This window comes from Hetaerina americana, unplaced genomic scaffold (genome assembly GCF_022747635.1).
Source record: "Hetaerina americana unplaced genomic scaffold, ioHetAmer1.1.p SCAF_95, whole genome shotgun sequence".
NCBI classification, from domain to species: domain Eukaryota; kingdom Metazoa; phylum Arthropoda; class Insecta; order Odonata; family Calopterygidae; genus Hetaerina; species Hetaerina americana.
This window is the reverse complement of record NW_027287594.1, coordinates 1,106,151-1,124,214: the sequence shown is the minus strand read 5'-3', so window position 1 is coordinate 1,124,214 and position 18,064 is coordinate 1,106,151. Positions and strand designations below refer to the sequence as shown.

Sequence of the window (18,064 nt, the reverse complement as noted above, 5' to 3'; positions counted from 1 at the left end):
GTTTGTTTTAAAGTAAGTTGGTAAACTGCTCCAGAATTCAAATTTGCTATCATGAGTATTTCAATTCTAAAATTCATTTATTGCAACCCTCCATTCTTCTCTATTCAGTTGTTCTAGTTTCACTCCTTGATTAGTAATATCTGCCTTTAACTTCTCTCTTCCAAGACCAAGGATTTTAGTTTACTTCTTGTTGATTATCAAATTATATTCCTTATATTCCTTGTGAAGGCTTCCGCAGTGTGCAGATATTGATGATATGTCTTCTGAGGTTTACTCCATATTTCTGACCTGAAGATGCCAACTGCAACACCGGCAAAACTGTTGTCCCAGAAATATGGACCAATGCGGAGTAAATCCCGGAAGACTTAGATCATCTTAATTTACTATACTATAAATACTTGGTCCATCGTTTTTGGACTTCCTTGAAGTTCTTCTTGTATTCCTGCTACTATTTCAATATCATCTCTGAACATTTTAATTTCTTCCCCATTCAATTCCACTCCTTCAATGCACATTTCTTGTGCCTCTTGTGTTATTGCCTCTTCCAATAATGCATTGAACAGTGCTGGCGAGAGATTGCATCCTTGTCTCATTCCTTCATTCATTTTGGTTTTGAATTTCCATGCATTTTTCATTTGCATGATTGTTACCTATCCTTGTAGGGGTGATGTATTATATATCTGACATTGTAGTCAATCCAAAATGGTTCTGATATCTGAAGCATCTTCTTTCATTGGAAAATTATCTTATAATTAATGATATGGGTTCCATTTCAGCATCTGTCAGCACCTATGTATTCATCTGTTTTTCACATATTTTTTCAAACTGTGTACACATTTAAAGGTTTTCACGTGAATTTGATTGGACATTTGAGAAGGATTTGCATTTTTTACAGTTTTCATATAGCATCAGGTGATTTTATTCATTCATAAATGCAGTTTTCTAGCCAACTTTTTTAATAACCAGTTACTTTTTTCATGACACTCCACATGTATGTAATTATTTTTGATTCAAATGAAAATTTCTCCGAATTCATTCAAGTACACATATATCTTGCATAATACAGATTCTTGGACTCAAGAATTGAGAATGAAATTCAAGTTGGTATTTTCAATCTACAGCGCAAAAGTTGTGCACCATTTAACTCAAAAGGAAGAAGCTATAACAGTAGATCATGCTAATTCATAACATTAGAAGGTAATGCCTGGTCTCAGTCTAGTAAGATAAAAATTTTACTCAAATAAGGTGATTCCAATTGAAGTCTTCTTGTCCTTTTATTATTAACTATTAGACTCTAAATTATAACATCAATTTTTCAAAGTCATGTATTTCATATGAATTTCTCTATCAACATTTAGTATAATCATGTAAATGAATATTGATCCGAAGTCTAATTTGCATAATCTATCCAATCTACTATATCCTGTTAACCTCCCCAATATCTGCATTGCTTTGTAGCAACTTGCACCAATATCTATCACCACTTGATTAAAGTCATCGGTCATCCTTTTAGCTTTCCTCTGTAACTATTCCCAACTTTCATTTCTTCATCTGTCACCTATTTAGTAAGTTTTAGTACCTCACCCACCTTCAGAGAACTTCTGCAACTGTTACTCTGTCTATCGTTTTTTAATTACAAGGTTTCTGTAGCATTTCATTTCCATAGCTTCTAAATCTTCCTTTCTGTGCTTTTTTCATTCATCTTAAGCAGCTGTAGAAGAAAAAAGAAACTATCCCCATGGATAACTCTTAATCCACAATGTCTTTATATCTGTGTGAGAGCAGTTGGTGCCTTATTAATATTTGTTTCTTCCAATATAAAACCAATTCGCCAATTCTATGCTGTTTTTAATGTCCTTCTAGCGTATTCCACTGTGAGAAACATTTGTACCTAAGCAGAAAAGATTTACTCCTTTCTTTTGTTTATAAAGGTATTATTCATGAATATAACCTAGAAATGCATATATGGGCACACTTGATTCTTTTTTGAGGCCAAAGGTATTTCTCTTGCCGTCGTTAGCATTTGATATGGAAGTTTCTGGGCTGATTTTTTTCAACTTTTTTTGACACTAAATCATTGTTGCCATCAATTTACCCCATATTCTCAAAGGACTGGAGGCTAGGAGATGTGAGCTCTGAACTTTTCTCTGCACATATCCTTATGTTAGTCTGAATTTCTCCTGTGTTGAGATGGAGTTGTTGTGGGTGACTAGCTGGTTGATGCTCTTGAATTTTAGTACTTTTAAACAATGTGTCCATAACCAAAACGATTCCTTATGTCTTCGTTTAGATATGACTATTTCATAAGATATGATTGATTTCCATGAACTGAATTTTTCTTGTCACTCTGTAAACCAGAGCTAAATCTCAGCTGTTTTCAAAATGATTAATCAACAGAACTTTTTTATGCAAAAAATATTAATAATATAAAATAATATATAAAAAATAAGTGTTTTTACGCATTGGAAGAATTCCAGGAACCTATATCTCAATAGATATTACTGTGCAAAAGTCCTTTGTGTGCCTAATGTCTATTTGTCTAATGTTTCTCTACTTCTTGAAATCTACAAAGTGAACGGAACACCAAAGGGTCCATTCCGATCGATGGGTCTTCCTCAACAACCTCTTCTTCGACGTCTACTGGCTCCAAGTCAAAGGCCATGATGTGCAGCGGAGGGATTGGGATGGTGGGTGGAGGGGGGTGCAACATGATGGGAGGATGTGGCCAGGGAGCACCAATCGGAGCTACCATTGGCAGGGGTAGCGGAATGTCATCCTGCGAACCCATCATGTATCCTAATGGGCACCACGGAACAAGCCGGTATGTTGGCAACCATATTCATGGGATGGTGAAGGTTATTACAGAACAATAAACTTGTTCGATTAAGTCTTATATGTACATTAGTAAGGCCCACTGGTAGGAATAGTCAGAGGAAAGAGGTTGCAACCACCATTGCGAGGATTGGGTATTGAGCATTGATGCACTTGCATCTAATTTTGGAAGTTAATGCTTTGCCTTCATTCTATAATAATTTATTTTCATTGAATATGTGGACTCATCTCACCAAATGTAAATAATACTCATACATTCACAAAATGCTGAACATTAAGGTGGACCTATGCAATAGCTCTTGGAGATAACCCTGAGAACATTAGCAATGTCATTATATTTATAAAGGAAATTGGCATTTTTTAACCTTCTATAACATTAGAATATTTAAATTTTATATCTTATTTAAATGGATATTTTCATTAGTTAAGGACCTAAGGGCCCTGTTTTATAACGTCTCATTAAACCTATGATCGGTTAATGTGAGAGTATACTTAACTTAGACATTAGTAACAAATCTGATTTTATCATATAAATCTGATCAAATCTTCTTTTAAGGGTTCACATCACTTGCCTTAACAGCTTTTTTTTCAGTCATACTCATTAAACTCTTACTAAGAACACCAGGAGTAACAATGATAATTAACTTTTATTTCTCTGCACATTTCCCAGCGTTCTGTGGGCTGCCCTCACGCCCAGGGGCACGGCTGCACACTTTGCCGTGGATCGTGGGACCCCTGTGCTCCCGCCAATTCCCAACCTGATGCGTAGCCAACCGCCACACGGTGTCCAGATGATGCAGCCGCAAGGTCGGATGATGCAAGGCTACATGCCAAACAACCACCACATACACCACCCCATTGGCATTCCACCTCCCCCACCCTCCCACCCACCACCCCCGGCACCACCAATGATGTCGCCGGAGCCACCTGTGACTGCACCAATAAACGGCTCAATTCGGCCCCTCTATGGGGCCACAGAGGACCTTCGCAACACCCAGACAGATATGTCCCCGGTGAGTTCCCTTGATTGCTTCCTAGACTCATTTCTTTGCTGTGGATCCTAGGAAGCAATGATACACATTACAACACATTGAATTTTAAGTTGATCCTTACCTTACAGGTATTTATAATATACAATGCGTACAACATTTATATAGAGAATTTAATTATACACCACCATTTCATCCTAATAGCAAATGAGGCACTTTCCAATGACCTCAAGCTGATATAAGCACTGCAATGATTACTTTTGTCAGAGGCAAAATCAAATATATGTATGTGTGTGTTAATCAAATATATATGTTTTGGAATTCAAAATTTTATGTTTTTGTTTATGGCATATCACATGACATTTTGCACATGAATTGTCATTTTCAATTCTATATACTTCTTTCCTCCCTTTCAAGACTAATACATATATATATATATATATATATATATATATATATATATATATATATATATATATATATATATATATATATATACACACACACACATTCAAACACGAAGTCCCGCCAAACGGCAAACAAATACTCATTTACATAGAAACAGATATGAGGAAAAGGGATAGGAACACACACAAAGGACAAACATAGGAGAAGTGGGGAAGGCGGATTCAGGCAGATCACGAATGCAAAAATATTTCCTAGACCGGGGATTTGAACTCCAGATCTTTCCACTTGCCGGGCGGAGGCTCTTAACCACTTGAGCTATCCAGGAAACATAATTTACACTGAGATGCTTTATGCAACCAAGTGCCCTGATTCTTTGGCCAAGAGATGGCGTTAGGGAGCTGTTTCACCCACCAAAGGAGAAATAGACAACACACACAAGAAGAAAGGATAGTAGTATAGCAATCATACAACATCATAAAGGAGAAAAACTGTGTGCTTCGTGGCATGCATAGTCAGAAAAAGAGACGAGTCACATATGTAAATGAGTATTTGTTTGCCGTTTGGCGGGACTTCGGGTTTGAATGTGTAATAAGCCAATGTGCCTCGTCTCTTCTTCTGGCTCTAATATTCTCCCTTCTATCACAGTCTTCATCATACCACTGCCAAACAATATGCTCTCTGCATCCATCATCCAGTATGCTCCAGTAGCAGTGTGGAATAACAAGAGTAAGCTACTCTCCCCCTGATTTTTTTCACAGCTCATGGTGTGTCCGACTCAACCATCAACTCAACCATAGGCCTGGATTATATACACTATCATATTCTAAAAAATGAAATTTTCAACCACATTAGAAAAGCAATTTTCTTGTCCTTAAAACAATCTTCTAGAGTAATTTGACACATTTTAATTCATGCTCTGTTAGGTTTCTTTACTCTTATTTTCATGTTTTTTAATGATTTCACTGATCATTGTTGAAGAAAAAGATTTACAAATCGGCAAAATATTGTTAGAATACCTATCTAATCAAATTTTATTAGCCAAAATACACTTCTATGTTGAATCTATGCTTCAATTGACTCTAACTCCATTATGACAATTAGATGTAAATTGTGCAGAACATTTTTTCTTAAGGGTTAATGTATATTAATATTTATTGACAAATATTTCATTCAAAATTCTAATATAGAAAAATATATGTATAAGTACAGTAAAAATCAATGGAAGAGCATATCTACAGCCATTTAATCAAGTTAAAGAAATAACTTCAAGGTTACACTTTTTGGGAATGCAAAGTAGTGCAGAAAGTGAGATTTTACTAAAAAATAATTTTTTAAAAAAATGCATTTAAATGGTGGAAATATTAGCCTTAACATCGATACCACCTACCTATGCACTTCAGGTGTGTGATGCTTAATTGCCCTTGCTATTTGCATGAATGAACGGGAGGGGAAGAGAGAGTGTATATACATTTTTTTTCTAGCCTTTAATTTACCATTATGGTGTAATTGATGAGCTCCAGCAATGGAAGTAAATGTCCTTCAAAGATTATGTATTTTCATGTCAATTACAAGGGTCACCACTGTGTATCACAAACCCAAGTGAGAGAATACTTGGGACCATTTAGGCTAATCTTTCTCCCTTTTAATTGTAAAAGTTTTGCATCAATTTTCCTGGCAAAATTTTAATTTTCTGCATGGCTGAATGCACTCAAATAGTATGACCTTGTGGTCATTTTTCTTTAACTAATATCATCCAGTTTGATCTCTGCATACAGGTACTACCTGGAAAACCTGGAAATACAACCTGGATTTCCAGGTTTTTACCATGAATGAACATTGGCGTGAATAACCAACAGTGTCACTAGCAATCCTGCTATCATCCTCAGAACTCTTTCAAGCAAAAAATACTGGCAGAATTACTAGTGATACTGCTGTCTATTCAAGCCAATGATAATAGTGAATATTGAGAAAGTATGCAGAGATCAATTAATCAATGCTGAAGAAACCAATGTACGAACATTACACAATTCATAGATTGTTGCAATTAAAAAATTGTTGTAGTATTAGGCTTAACTTTCTGCATCTATCATTGCGTGTTGAAATCATTAATAACCTGAAACCATTCCTCTTATCATTCCAGGAATATGCAACAATTATTTATGCCGCCCCATCCGTTAGAAATGAACCTGGAGGTGGGGGAGGAGGAATGATCGGCCATCAGCAAAAGCTGAGCTTTGACAATTCTGGATTTATTGACTCCGATGACATTCCCCTGGAACCATCCGAGAGCTATCCCCTCAGTGACCTTGAACCAACACCAACGCACACACCAAATCTCGAACATAGGAGAAATATAAGGTAAATTATTGAAAACTTTGTATTTTCAGCCATTAATTTGCATGTTTTTGATGCCCATAGAGGTAAAAGTATCAAAATGGGACTGGTTTCAACTTAATACCACGGTAGAAACCTATTTATAGTGTAGCCATTAAATTTTAGGCTAAAATTGCTATCAGTAAAGCTCCAGAGTTATTTTTTTAATTTGCGGTTATGGTACCCAATTTTTAATCGCGACCTTTTTCTAATTTGTACAAATGAACAAAAAATTAAATAAATCATAAATGCATGTTTGTTGTGAATGTTTTAGCAAGGATATCCTGAGAGTGAAACACATACACATTTAAATAGTATGCTATCACTCCTGCCGATAGTTTTCCAGTGATGCAATTTCATCCTGTGCTGCAGTTCATTTCTGATTGGTTCCACTGGCTTTCTGGAGTCTGTCGTTCCATCATCAGAAAATTTGAATTTTCTCCCTGTATAGCAAAACATGATTGGATGTTGAAACGATCTTTGATGGCTATTGGTGGTAACATGAATCATATGGTCTCTATTTTCTTAGTATGAGTAAGTAGTGGGTATAAGTAGAGGTGAATGTCAGCTGAAGTCATTTTTGCTCTTAGGGATAGGGGTGGCTAATCTGTTTTAGGTAGATTTTTCAATGCAAAGTGGAATGTGGGTGGAAAGAGAACTTGAACTGGCATTAGGACTGGATTATATAGGAACTTGCTCTCTCTCCTTGGCATGGGAAGACAGTTAAACGGCCATCCCATCAAACATCTTAGCTTGAAAGTTGAAGAATGGTGATAGCATTTTCCTAATTTATTGCACTAATAATGATATCGTATCATGTTATGGAGATCTGTAATAATTCCTCTGGTCTTTGACCAACACTAAGGGGTTATCAGGTCAAAGGTAGCCGTAGATACAGAGGCACAAACAAAAATGCGAGCGTATATACTTGTATGAGGAGGCTCTTGATAGCCTGACCCAGAAAAAATTACTTTGCTCAGGAATTGATCCAATTTTACTCTCTAGAAGAATTACCCAAGCACATATCCTCTCCAGATTTCTTCATTAATCTTATTGGAAGTCAATTACAGATTTCATTATCAATGTCATCCAGTTCCATCATAGGATTCAAAACGAAGTTCTGAAGCATTCACTCCAAACTTTGGTTTGTTTTACTGTTTCAAGTCCTTGTATTGAATCTTGGAAATAATTCTCCTCGAAACTTTTCATCATGAATTTTCCTTACATCCCAGGAGTTTATAAAATTCATTCATCATTGGAACCAAATGGAAATACCAAAGAATTATAGAGTAGCCAATCATCAGCTTGTTATTATTGCATTATGTTTTTGGTTTGATTTTAATTGTGGCATAGGTACAATGTCCCACATTCCATGAGATTAAAGGTAACATTCAAAGACAAAGGTTTTGCTTTGACAAAATCACAGAACTGTGGAAGAGAAGAAGACAGTCACTTCAATAGAAACATCTGTTGATTTCAATTGAATTGCAGGAATTTTCACAGCAAATAAAAAGGAAAATTCAATTCGCTCATTGTCAAATAACTGCATTATCATTAGATGACTCCGCTAATGTAACTGTCGAGGAATTTCCTGCATATCTTTGCGTTTCTTGAAGGAATCCGCTGAGTATTAGAGCTAGTATTCTCCTTTGAGTTATGATGCGGGGGTCAGTGGCATGGAGGGCTTGATTCACATCCCAGTGCGATTGTTTCCTCAGGAGGCCAAAGGTGTCCTCTCCGACCCGCATAGAGAACCCTAACCTGCCGCCCCTCAATCTGATGCAGCACAACAGGGGTGGTGGGGGAGGGTCAAATGGCGGGACACTCGGTACTGGCCGCAGGGGCATGAGCACTTCCTCCCTGAGGATGAAGGAGGACACCACATCAACGCCAATGGCTTGAGAGGTGGGTCGGAGATCTTAAACACTGATAACGAATGGAGCTAACACTGTTCAGTGATCAGTCAGCTCGGGACAGTGATTGTATTTAAATGGCATGAAACATTTTTCAACTTAATAAATATGGGTCCACAACATAAGGGGTCAATCCAAATTTATTAAAACTCAATTAGGAGATCAAAATGAAATACACTATGTTATCCCACAGAAGAGCTTTATTGTACGTAAAACCCACAGAAGAGCTGTATTGTACAATAAAGCTCTTCTGTGGGATAACATAGTGTATTTCATTTTGATATGAAGCAATTCCACAAAGTTACTATGGATACAATTAACCAGATCAATTAGGAGATGTGATTCAGTATCATTTATAGAAGAAATAGAGAGAGAGAAACAAAAAGTCAGATGGACCTAAGTTTTGGGTGCAGTTCTTCTAGTGTTTAACACTCCCGTGGAAGCATCTATACACACAGCCACTCATAAAATCTTGCATTCTTTACATCAGTAGACTCCATTGCTTGTATTTTACTACTTCAGGATCAGATTAGACCTAAATGGTGCGGTAAAAGACCACTTAAAACCAAAAGCAATTTCAAAACATCATTTCCAGGCTATTAATCTTGTACAAAGTATTCATGACAAGCAGCAAACATTGAATTTCAGTATTTGATTGTCTGATGATAAGAAAGTAAAAATAAATTAATGAAAAATATGCTTTTCATCAAAATAATATGCCATAAGATTCTAGGTCCTATTAAATTTGGGAATTACATGTATTTATTAACATTTTTTTAAGCCAAATCATTTCTGCCATATCAAAACATAGATTAATTATGACTAATTTTAAATCATGCCTCATAGCAACAGAAAGATTAGTTCCTTGTTTTGTCCTTTGGTGCTAATGTGAAATAGGAAGCATTTCACTGATTTTCCATTAAATGGTTTCCCGAGATCATCTTTTTCTGAAGATCCTATGACTTTGGAAACAAGGACAACATGTATGAACATGTTGTCCTTGTAACAACATGTATTGCGTGAACAATTCATTAGATTTCTGCTCTAGGATTGAGTGAAGAATTAGTAAGTCAAAGCAAGATCAAAATACATGGGAGTCTACTGATCGGAGTGGTGAGGATTGGGAGAGGGAACCTTAGTAGAGGGGAAGATCAATTTGCTAAGTTTTATCAACACCTTCCACCTCATAATACACATAAAATCCTAAATACCCTCCACCATTTTAGGTACTTCAGTCAACATTTTTCAATGTTTGAATCATTCATTGAGAACACATTTCCTTTAACTTTTGAATAGGTGTATGTAAGTACTGACTTCGATAAGTTTCAACACCCTCTAATAAACCATGACCTAATTAGTTTATTTTTTACAGTACAAATATTATTTATACATCATTCATTCAGGAGCATCTGCCAGGATAAAAATTACAGCTTTAATATAAAGTAGCTTTTATTGAGATCCAGCCAGACATAGTAGGTAACTAGTAGCATCTGGCAAGAATTTAGTAGGATCATGCAAATATCCCGCAGGATGGGTCATCTTCATGAGGGATCAGGGGGCCATAGTGGAATTGTGTCATCCAGCTAGATCTCACTTGACATATCAGGACTCTGCATGAATTTAAGTCAGATACTGTTAGAATCTAGGATGATCCATGCTCAAAGCTAGCCGAAAGTAAAACATTATGCCATATTCACAGACTGTGAAGATTTCCAACTAAATTTAGTTGGATATTGCTTAGCATGATTAAATCTAGAAGGTTTCCGTCTCAATTCTCACAATATCATCCACTATTTTCATTTGATTATTGGTGATTTCTTTATGTATCATATTGAAGATTCGTAGATCATGTCACTTTTAGCTAAATCTAGATAGTCCATCTCTAAGTGGCCAATTTAAGACTAGAATGTTCACCAAAGTGTTTAAATATTTATGCATGATTACGGTGTTCAGAGTAAAAAAAATATTATTGCCTCATTTTGAAAATGCATGCTTTATTATTCAAATAAGCAACCCCATTTCCCAATAAATCTCCTATCATTGAAAAGAACCCCAAGAATTACATGTTCTTATGTTGTTTTTGAGAAATATATCTATAACATATGTGTACAAATGGGTAGCTGTGTAGCTTAAGTATGAATAACTAATTCTCATTGCAAATTAAATATTATTTATTAGGATAATCTCGGAAAGTGCATTCCTGCATATATCATTGGATTCTTTGCTTCCCTGAAACCTGAACATGAAGGTTTTTCTGTACTTTTAAAGGGTCAGTTGTTTTTTAAATATTATATGCCATGGATTGTCATAGATCTTCCCTCTATTCTCTCAGGGGTAAAAAATGGTTTTTATTCTTTTATGATCAAATGCAGACAGGAATGTCTTTCATGAAATTTTACATTTCAAGAATTACAACAAACCTTAGAAGGAAATTATACCCATGGCTAATAAACACTTCACAATCTCAATAAGTACATATGGAAATAAAAAGCAATGAATAAGGTGCAATTTTGCATAACATTACATTATTAAATAATTAAGTTATCTCCTATATTCATTCCAGATCCACCATATTCAAATAATGAAGGCCAACTGAAGCCAATAATCTGTTGAAGGTCATCTTAAGCCAATGTGGGAACGGAATCACATTAACAGCATACAAGAAGCCAAAGAATTTGTTTTTGCACATAAGCAGTGCATTAATGGGTGTGTCATCAGCTATTCCACATTTATATTAAATTATGGTGCTCTTGCAGGTGTACTTGTGTATTTACGAGCTCGATGTAAGCCAGCCAAATCATGAATTACATGCATGTTACTCTGTAAATAGATTTGGCCTGCAGCACAGGTAAAAATTTGATGTTTGTATTATTATTTTTTTTCATGTTTGCCACATTATGTGAAATGTAGCGGTGTCAATGTGATCTCAAGTGTTTTGTGCTATTAGGGAACCAACCTCTTCAATTCTTTATGCAGTATTAGAATCCCATTGTTATACCCTTGACTTGTTGACCTGCAAGAAAGTTATACATGTGTGTATTCGTTCGTAGCCATTATAACACCAAAATAATATTTAATAGCAATACATATTGAGTTATGCTCCTGAATTTTACCCAAGCTTTAACTAGCTTAAGCATATTTCATAAGGGATTTCTGAGAGTGTCAGACTCCTTTTTATAATTTATTTAAATGTTAGTCTTCGTTGTTTTTCCTGTAAAATTACCCTTTTTTAAAAAATAAAAAAAAGGTGTCATGATAGCTTTGTATTTCCTTTTTAGTGGTAGAAAGGGGTATATGATTGCCCTGGGGGTTTAGTGTTGGGTTTACTGATTGGAGGGCCAGGGTTTCATTCCCAGGGATGGGTCTGGGCATCCTTAGCTTCACACAAGCTGTGTGATATTTACTGTAAACATGTAGCTATGGTATATGACGCAAAATAATTATTGACCACGAATACAGGGTTTTATTTATGTCTCAGGGTCGCGACCACACTTCCCCTCACATAAATCCTGCATCCGACCCTGGTCTGCAGGGACGTCATGGGTGGTCAAACCTCCCCTCCTCGCCCCATTATGTCATAGAGCGTTGCAATGAGCCTCATATCATCCCTTTCCCCACCCCTCAAGGGTGCTAATTCCCCATTATGGACTCGGAGAAACTTCGCACTTGTTCCCACTAAGGATATTCTCCATTATGTGGAGGGCAGCGAGTCCACCATTTCTGTCAGGGGTTGACAATTGAAGAAAAATCCCTTTAATCCTAGCGCCTGAAAGTCATACCGTTACTTGGTGAAAGGAGACTGCCCATGATAACTTCTATATTTTTTCATGCCGTTTAAAAAAAGTCAATAAATGGATAACATTTTAGGCTTAAAAAAATGTCAGGTGAAAGGGGAGATGAATTAAGAATTGACATCAAAACGGAGGTTAATGATCAAGTTTTTATTTTGTTTGAGTCTTTAATAGTGGATTTCAATGCAAACATTTAGTTCCAACTTTTGTTTAAATGAATTAATTTTAAAAAATCCTTGAGGTACCTCAAAGTTCGATCGGAATTGACTCTTTAACTAGTATTACTTTTTCCAAACTTTTCGCTTCTGCTCGCTTTAGTGTCTCAAAAAAGATGTCCTCCTTCTATTTATTTATTCTGCAAGAACGAAACAATCTTTATTCTATTGAAATCTAAACATTCCCTTCAAAAATAAATATTCCCAAATTGGAGAATTAACAAAATCGAGTTTTCACGCTCTAAAACGACAGAGTCGTCCAATGTAATTGAAATTTTTACGATCAAATTCAAAATAAGAATGACGAGGATTGCTCGTTTTAATCACATGGGGCAAAGTACCTGGCATTCAAATAATTACAGCCGATCACGCAAACAGTGTATGGGAAAATTAACACAACGCATTATACGATACAATATAATTGTTTACGACTGCCACAGAAATAGTTTATTATTTATTCCTTTCCGCGTAACAAATTAACGTTTGACGAGCCGATATTGTCATCGGACGAAAGATATTGTGGTTGCGTGTTAATTCCAGCAAAGTTTGTAAAAGACGCAGTAGATAATGTAAAATAAGGGTACCTGAAACACAGTTAATTTACACGCAATTTTAACCATAACGTCCACCGTAAATCTGCCCATGAATTGCAGCTGATTGTGAGGGGAGCTCCAATCAGAGCTCAGATTAAACGAAGTCTCTCCGTTGAAAATGACGGAAACACAAGGAAGGCAGTCACATGGGGCTTATATTATTATAAAGCTAGTCTACCGTTTTGGGTGGACACAGACTGAACACCGCTTCATATCTTAGCGTTGCCTAGCAAAGTGCTCGTATCTTGACAGCTCACGTAACAATAAGCTATTCTTTAATTCCGCATTCTTCCTTCCTCCCTTCATTCCATCCTCTTTCTCTACCTAGCTTTACTACCGTTCTCCCCTCTGTATATCACTATCTTCAACAGTCAAAGCACTCTGGATCCACCTTTCCAGCCTCCTTATGATTTATCCCAACAATCTCCACTCCTCCCGTACCACACCTAGCACTTCCTCATTTGTTTTCCTATCTCTTCACTTCACCTTCTCCATCCTACTCCAAACCTACATTTAACAAAAGCCTCTAATCTACCTGCTTCGCTACGCCTATCATCCGGCTTCAGTGAATGTGTTTCCGCGCCGTACGTAAGTACGCTCCATATCAAAGTTTTAACGAGTCTTTTCTTAACATACTTAACGTCCATGTTACCAACTCCCTCCTCCTTGTGAAAACCTCTTTTCCTAGTGCAATCCTTCTCCTTTTATCCCTACTACTTCGACCATTTTGTTCCAAAACACTTCCAAGATACAGGACATACTTCCTGTACGTAAACTGTCCCACCTGCTATAGTGTGTGACCTCCTATGTTAACGTTTAACTTAGCCTTTCTCTTCCTAGAAAACCGCAGGTATTACAGGTATTTGCCTGTATTTACAGATTTTACAGGCACTGAATTTCCAATTCGCTCAGCAATGCTTGAAACCCTTTGGCTGACTGAAAAACTAGAGCTTGGTCATCAGCAAACCTAACTGATTCACATATTCCCCACCGACTTTCATTCCTATTTCCAGTTCCTTCCATTCCATTTTTGTCATTTATCCTACATAAAGGTAAAGTTGGTCGAATAGTCGCGGGCCCGTGGGCGGCCGTGGGTTCGATTCTCACCTAGGTATGTTTTCCTCTATCTAGGGTTTGGATGTTTACAATTGTCCTAAAATGTCGCATTTAGGGGTTAGGTGGAAGAAGGGACTGTAAAGTCTCAACCTCGCCCCATTGAAAGACGATAAATAAATGAATCTTTGCCAATACCATTCTGTACGACAATATTATGTTACAACAGAACTTATGAAGCTTATTATCTTCCTAAAAAACTGAAAAGTGCGTTTATCTTTGTTTACCAGTATATTAAAAAAGTGCATATGTACTCGCAATGGAGCAAGTGTACATATCGTAAGGAAATGAGTCGTTTATTAGTCAGCTTTTGTTTTATATGTGAACCAGGGGTTATTCTGAATTTAATCAGCTGGGCTTTTTTCCAACTATTAGGTCAATATGTTTTTGTTGTTAATCTCATACTTATTCTTTTGTAAGTATACTTCTTCTAAGCCTATTTCTCCTTCTACTTCTAAAAATTTGTCCTGTGGCAGATATCGACTGGACGGTCACTACTTCCCTATGACCTGTGGGTCTTTCCTCCTTGCATCTTTTTCCTTTTCTTCATGTTTATTTCTTCCACCACTCTCCCCCCATCATTCTCCCCTCCCATGTAAACAATCCCCATGCAGCGGGTGGCCCAACTAAGATGTTTTCCTCTCCCTTATCTTCCTAAGCGGGCTCCTCTCCTCTCCCTCCTCACAACACCTCCCTCACCCTACCCGTCCATTTAACTTTCGCAACTCTATTCCAAAAATCTCATTTCAAAATTCCACCAGATTTCTCTGCTCCTCATTCTTCATTGTCCAAGTTTCATATCCGTACGTCACAATGTCTCACGCTGCCAACCATTGGCAAACCGTTCTTTACTCAATCAGGTTTCTTCCACGTGTCGCAAACCCATTTGCCCTCCCAAGAGCTACCTCTACCCTTTGATGCTTTGCTTTTTAATTGCCTCATGACAGTTTACATTCGAAATCATCGCACTTGGTTTTCGTGTACCCTACTTGATTTAGGTTTTTTCTTTCAATAATGTGTTTAGACAGCACATTATTCTTTCAAATTCTGACAACACTTGTCTTTCCAAAACATTTCAATCTCTCTCCTTACTCTTATAATACTTGCCATCATGTTTTTCAGCACTGTTTCTAACTGCAACCACCTCACGGTTTCTGCAAATTCAGAATAACATGCCTATTTATTGTTAATTGTGGGTTTTTTCAGCTGCTAACCATTGGAAACACCCATTATTCATTTTATTCCATCTGGCATTACATTTGAGCTCCTATTTAAATTGATACATACCCGTTCATCAAGTTACTCGTCTTTAAAATCGTACTTTTGGCCACAGCCCCTGTAATGGAACCCTGGCGAAGATTTCTAAACCAAATGTTCACTTTTTTCCCAGGCTGGAGATTTGTAAAAATCTTCATATTCCTTTGAGATTATCTACCAGGATTTTAATTTGGGTCAATGTTCGAAAAATACCGTGATTTTTTTCAGTAATCAACAAATTTGAGCTAATAATTCTTCAAGGACAAGTAAATAGAAAATCATGTTGCAGGACAAGCAAATATTTGTTCTCAAATGGCTTGCACTAGAGAATTAAATTAGCATTTTTAAATTCACTTACATATTTGAGAATATATCTATGGCGAGCTAGAAGTCACCCAAAGGGTATCGACCACCCTGTCAAATGCACGGAATTGTGGGGGCGGAGGGCGAGAGGGGTGGTGCGCTGCAGGTGCCGATAACGGGGAAGGAGAGAGAGAGAGAAAGAAAAAAACATTCACAAAATTTCGCAGCGCCCAAACAATCTCGGAGCCCTGGGCGCACGGTCCATCCCGCTGCCGCCGCCGCCACGCGGAAGAACCACCCGGGGTGGGGCGTGAGGGGGGCGCCTTCGTGGGAAAATCCACTTCGCGATCGATTTGTTTCCGAATGCGGAAAAAGAGTTTAACCATTTTCAACTCCTGCCGCGCCATCCGCATGACAGGATGGGCCACTTTACCCTGATTTGTGGGCCAAACAGCAATGCATACGGGAGAACGATTAGGCCTAGGGTAATCACCCCTAGAGACGACAAAGGAACGTATTTTGTCAGGAATTTAGACTTCTGAAGATAATATCTCCATTTTTTATCTCTCTTCCGTGAAGCCGTGCACGGCACCTACAAATGCTTAAAGGGAAGCGTGCGCCATTCAACGGTATATTCAATTATCCTCTTTTTTTAAATTGATCATAGCACTAAATCTCACATATTGCGGTATAAATTAATAAAGTTTAAAGAAAAAATACCGAAACATGTTATTTGAAGCAGGATGGTAGGCGTAGGTTGGAAGCTTTTGAAATGTGGGTGAGGAGAAGGATGGAGAAGGTGAAGTTGGCAGAAAGGAACACAAATGAGGAAGTGATGGGTATGATGAGAGGGGAGGATAAGGGATAATCGGGAGAAATGTAAAGGAGGCAGGAGAAAAATGGATGAAAAGCATATTGATTGGCAGTGGGATGTTGAAGACTGATACATAGGGGGGGAAATGTTAAGCAGACGGGGGAGGGGCAGGAGAATAGGGGATAGGGATAGGTTGGACGGAATGAAGGGAAGAAGGAAGTATGCAGAGTTGAAGAGGGACTTTGTTGTCGAGTAGGATGTTGGGTAGTCTTATAGGGAGAGGCTAAGAAACGTAGGGGTGTTAAGATTGTGTGTGCTCAAAGCCTTATTACAACATAAGACTAAAACATAATACGTACTTATAATAGCTCGCCAAAGATACCAGCATGTAATCAAATTTGAAATTGAATCCCGTGATAATAAACAGGTTTCAAAATTTCCAGTGTAACGTCACTGTTCTTGATTGGTAGATTGCTAGATAATAATCATAAGTATTTTTGTACTGTAAAAACTTTAAAATAATGGGTTTACCCACAATAACTGGGTTATATTAGAGAACATGTTGATTAGTATAAATGGATAAGATTGAGAAAAAATCCATTAGGTTTGTTAAAAATTGCATCGAGAAGGGAGCCAGCGTGACGAGTGTGCTGAAGGAATCAGGCTGGGAACCTCTGACTTCTCAAAGAGATCAGGTAAGACCAAAGCTGTTAGAAAGTTGTATGGTACTTGAGTTTTTTTTACACGAAAGGAATTAGTATTGCACCAATTATTATATCGGTAGATTCGACCATTTTGAATGATTGTAAGAGAGGGAGAGAGATAGACACAGTCAGAGACCCAGATTCAAGTAATCGCTCTTGCCTCATACAATTCACGCTATCAAAACAAAATCGACCATAAGAAACCGAAACTATTAAATTAACTTAAAGACTACAATTATAATTGGATGGATCGTCCAAGTACAACCATTTTTGCAAGATACACGCAGACACATGCATAAGTGGTGTATGTGGACGAATATTTCTGTATATGAGCTAACAGAGATCAGTGACGAGCGTTTATTCCGAAATATCTAAACTAATACTTAATTTACCAGGGATGTCAAGAAAGTAACTTACGTTTCGGCCTAGCGTGACGGTGAATAGGGCTAGAGCCACCATCTTGGTGTCGAAACGTTCCTACACTCAGTACGCATCCTGGTTGGGTAATGTGCAGATTGTGGTTCTTCTACTTTGTTCACTGTGAAGTGTTCAAATGTGCGCTGCAATGAAAAATCCTACACGTTCTCAGCGAGGGCTGTATGTTTTAAAATAAAATATGAACCTAGCGGCAAGACAAAATTTCATTTTACACATTTGAAAAGCACATTTTAAACTATTTGTCAACAGGGTTACCATTAAAATTGAGGCATTTATCATAATGATACACAAGCTTTTCAATGTCGTCTCTGAAGAAATCTG

The 18,064-nt window shown here is 37.3% G+C and overlaps 1 protein-coding gene across 2 annotated transcripts in view; it reads left to right on the top strand.

Annotated features, from left to right (window-relative positions):
* The window catches only part of LOC139699863 (uncharacterized), a 37,968-nt gene extending 26,236 nt beyond the window's left edge, over positions 1 to 11,732 (top strand). Inside the window, exons 4-8 of one of the 2 annotated variants that reach the window (XM_071598288.1) lie at positions 2,573 to 2,821; positions 3,503 to 3,845; positions 6,370 to 6,587; positions 8,321 to 8,507; positions 11,079 to 11,732. In XM_071598288.1, the coding sequence (XP_071454389.1) occupies positions 2,573 to 2,821; positions 3,503 to 3,845; positions 6,370 to 6,587; positions 8,321 to 8,504 (994 nt within the window). In that variant the 3' untranslated portion in view covers positions 8,505 to 8,507; positions 11,079 to 11,732. The remainder of the gene's footprint in view (positions 1 to 2,572; positions 2,822 to 3,502; positions 3,846 to 6,369; positions 6,588 to 8,320; positions 8,508 to 11,078) is intronic. The other variant, XM_071598289.1, reaches the window with a different exon arrangement.
* Positions 11,733 to 18,064: the final 6,332 nt, after the last annotated feature.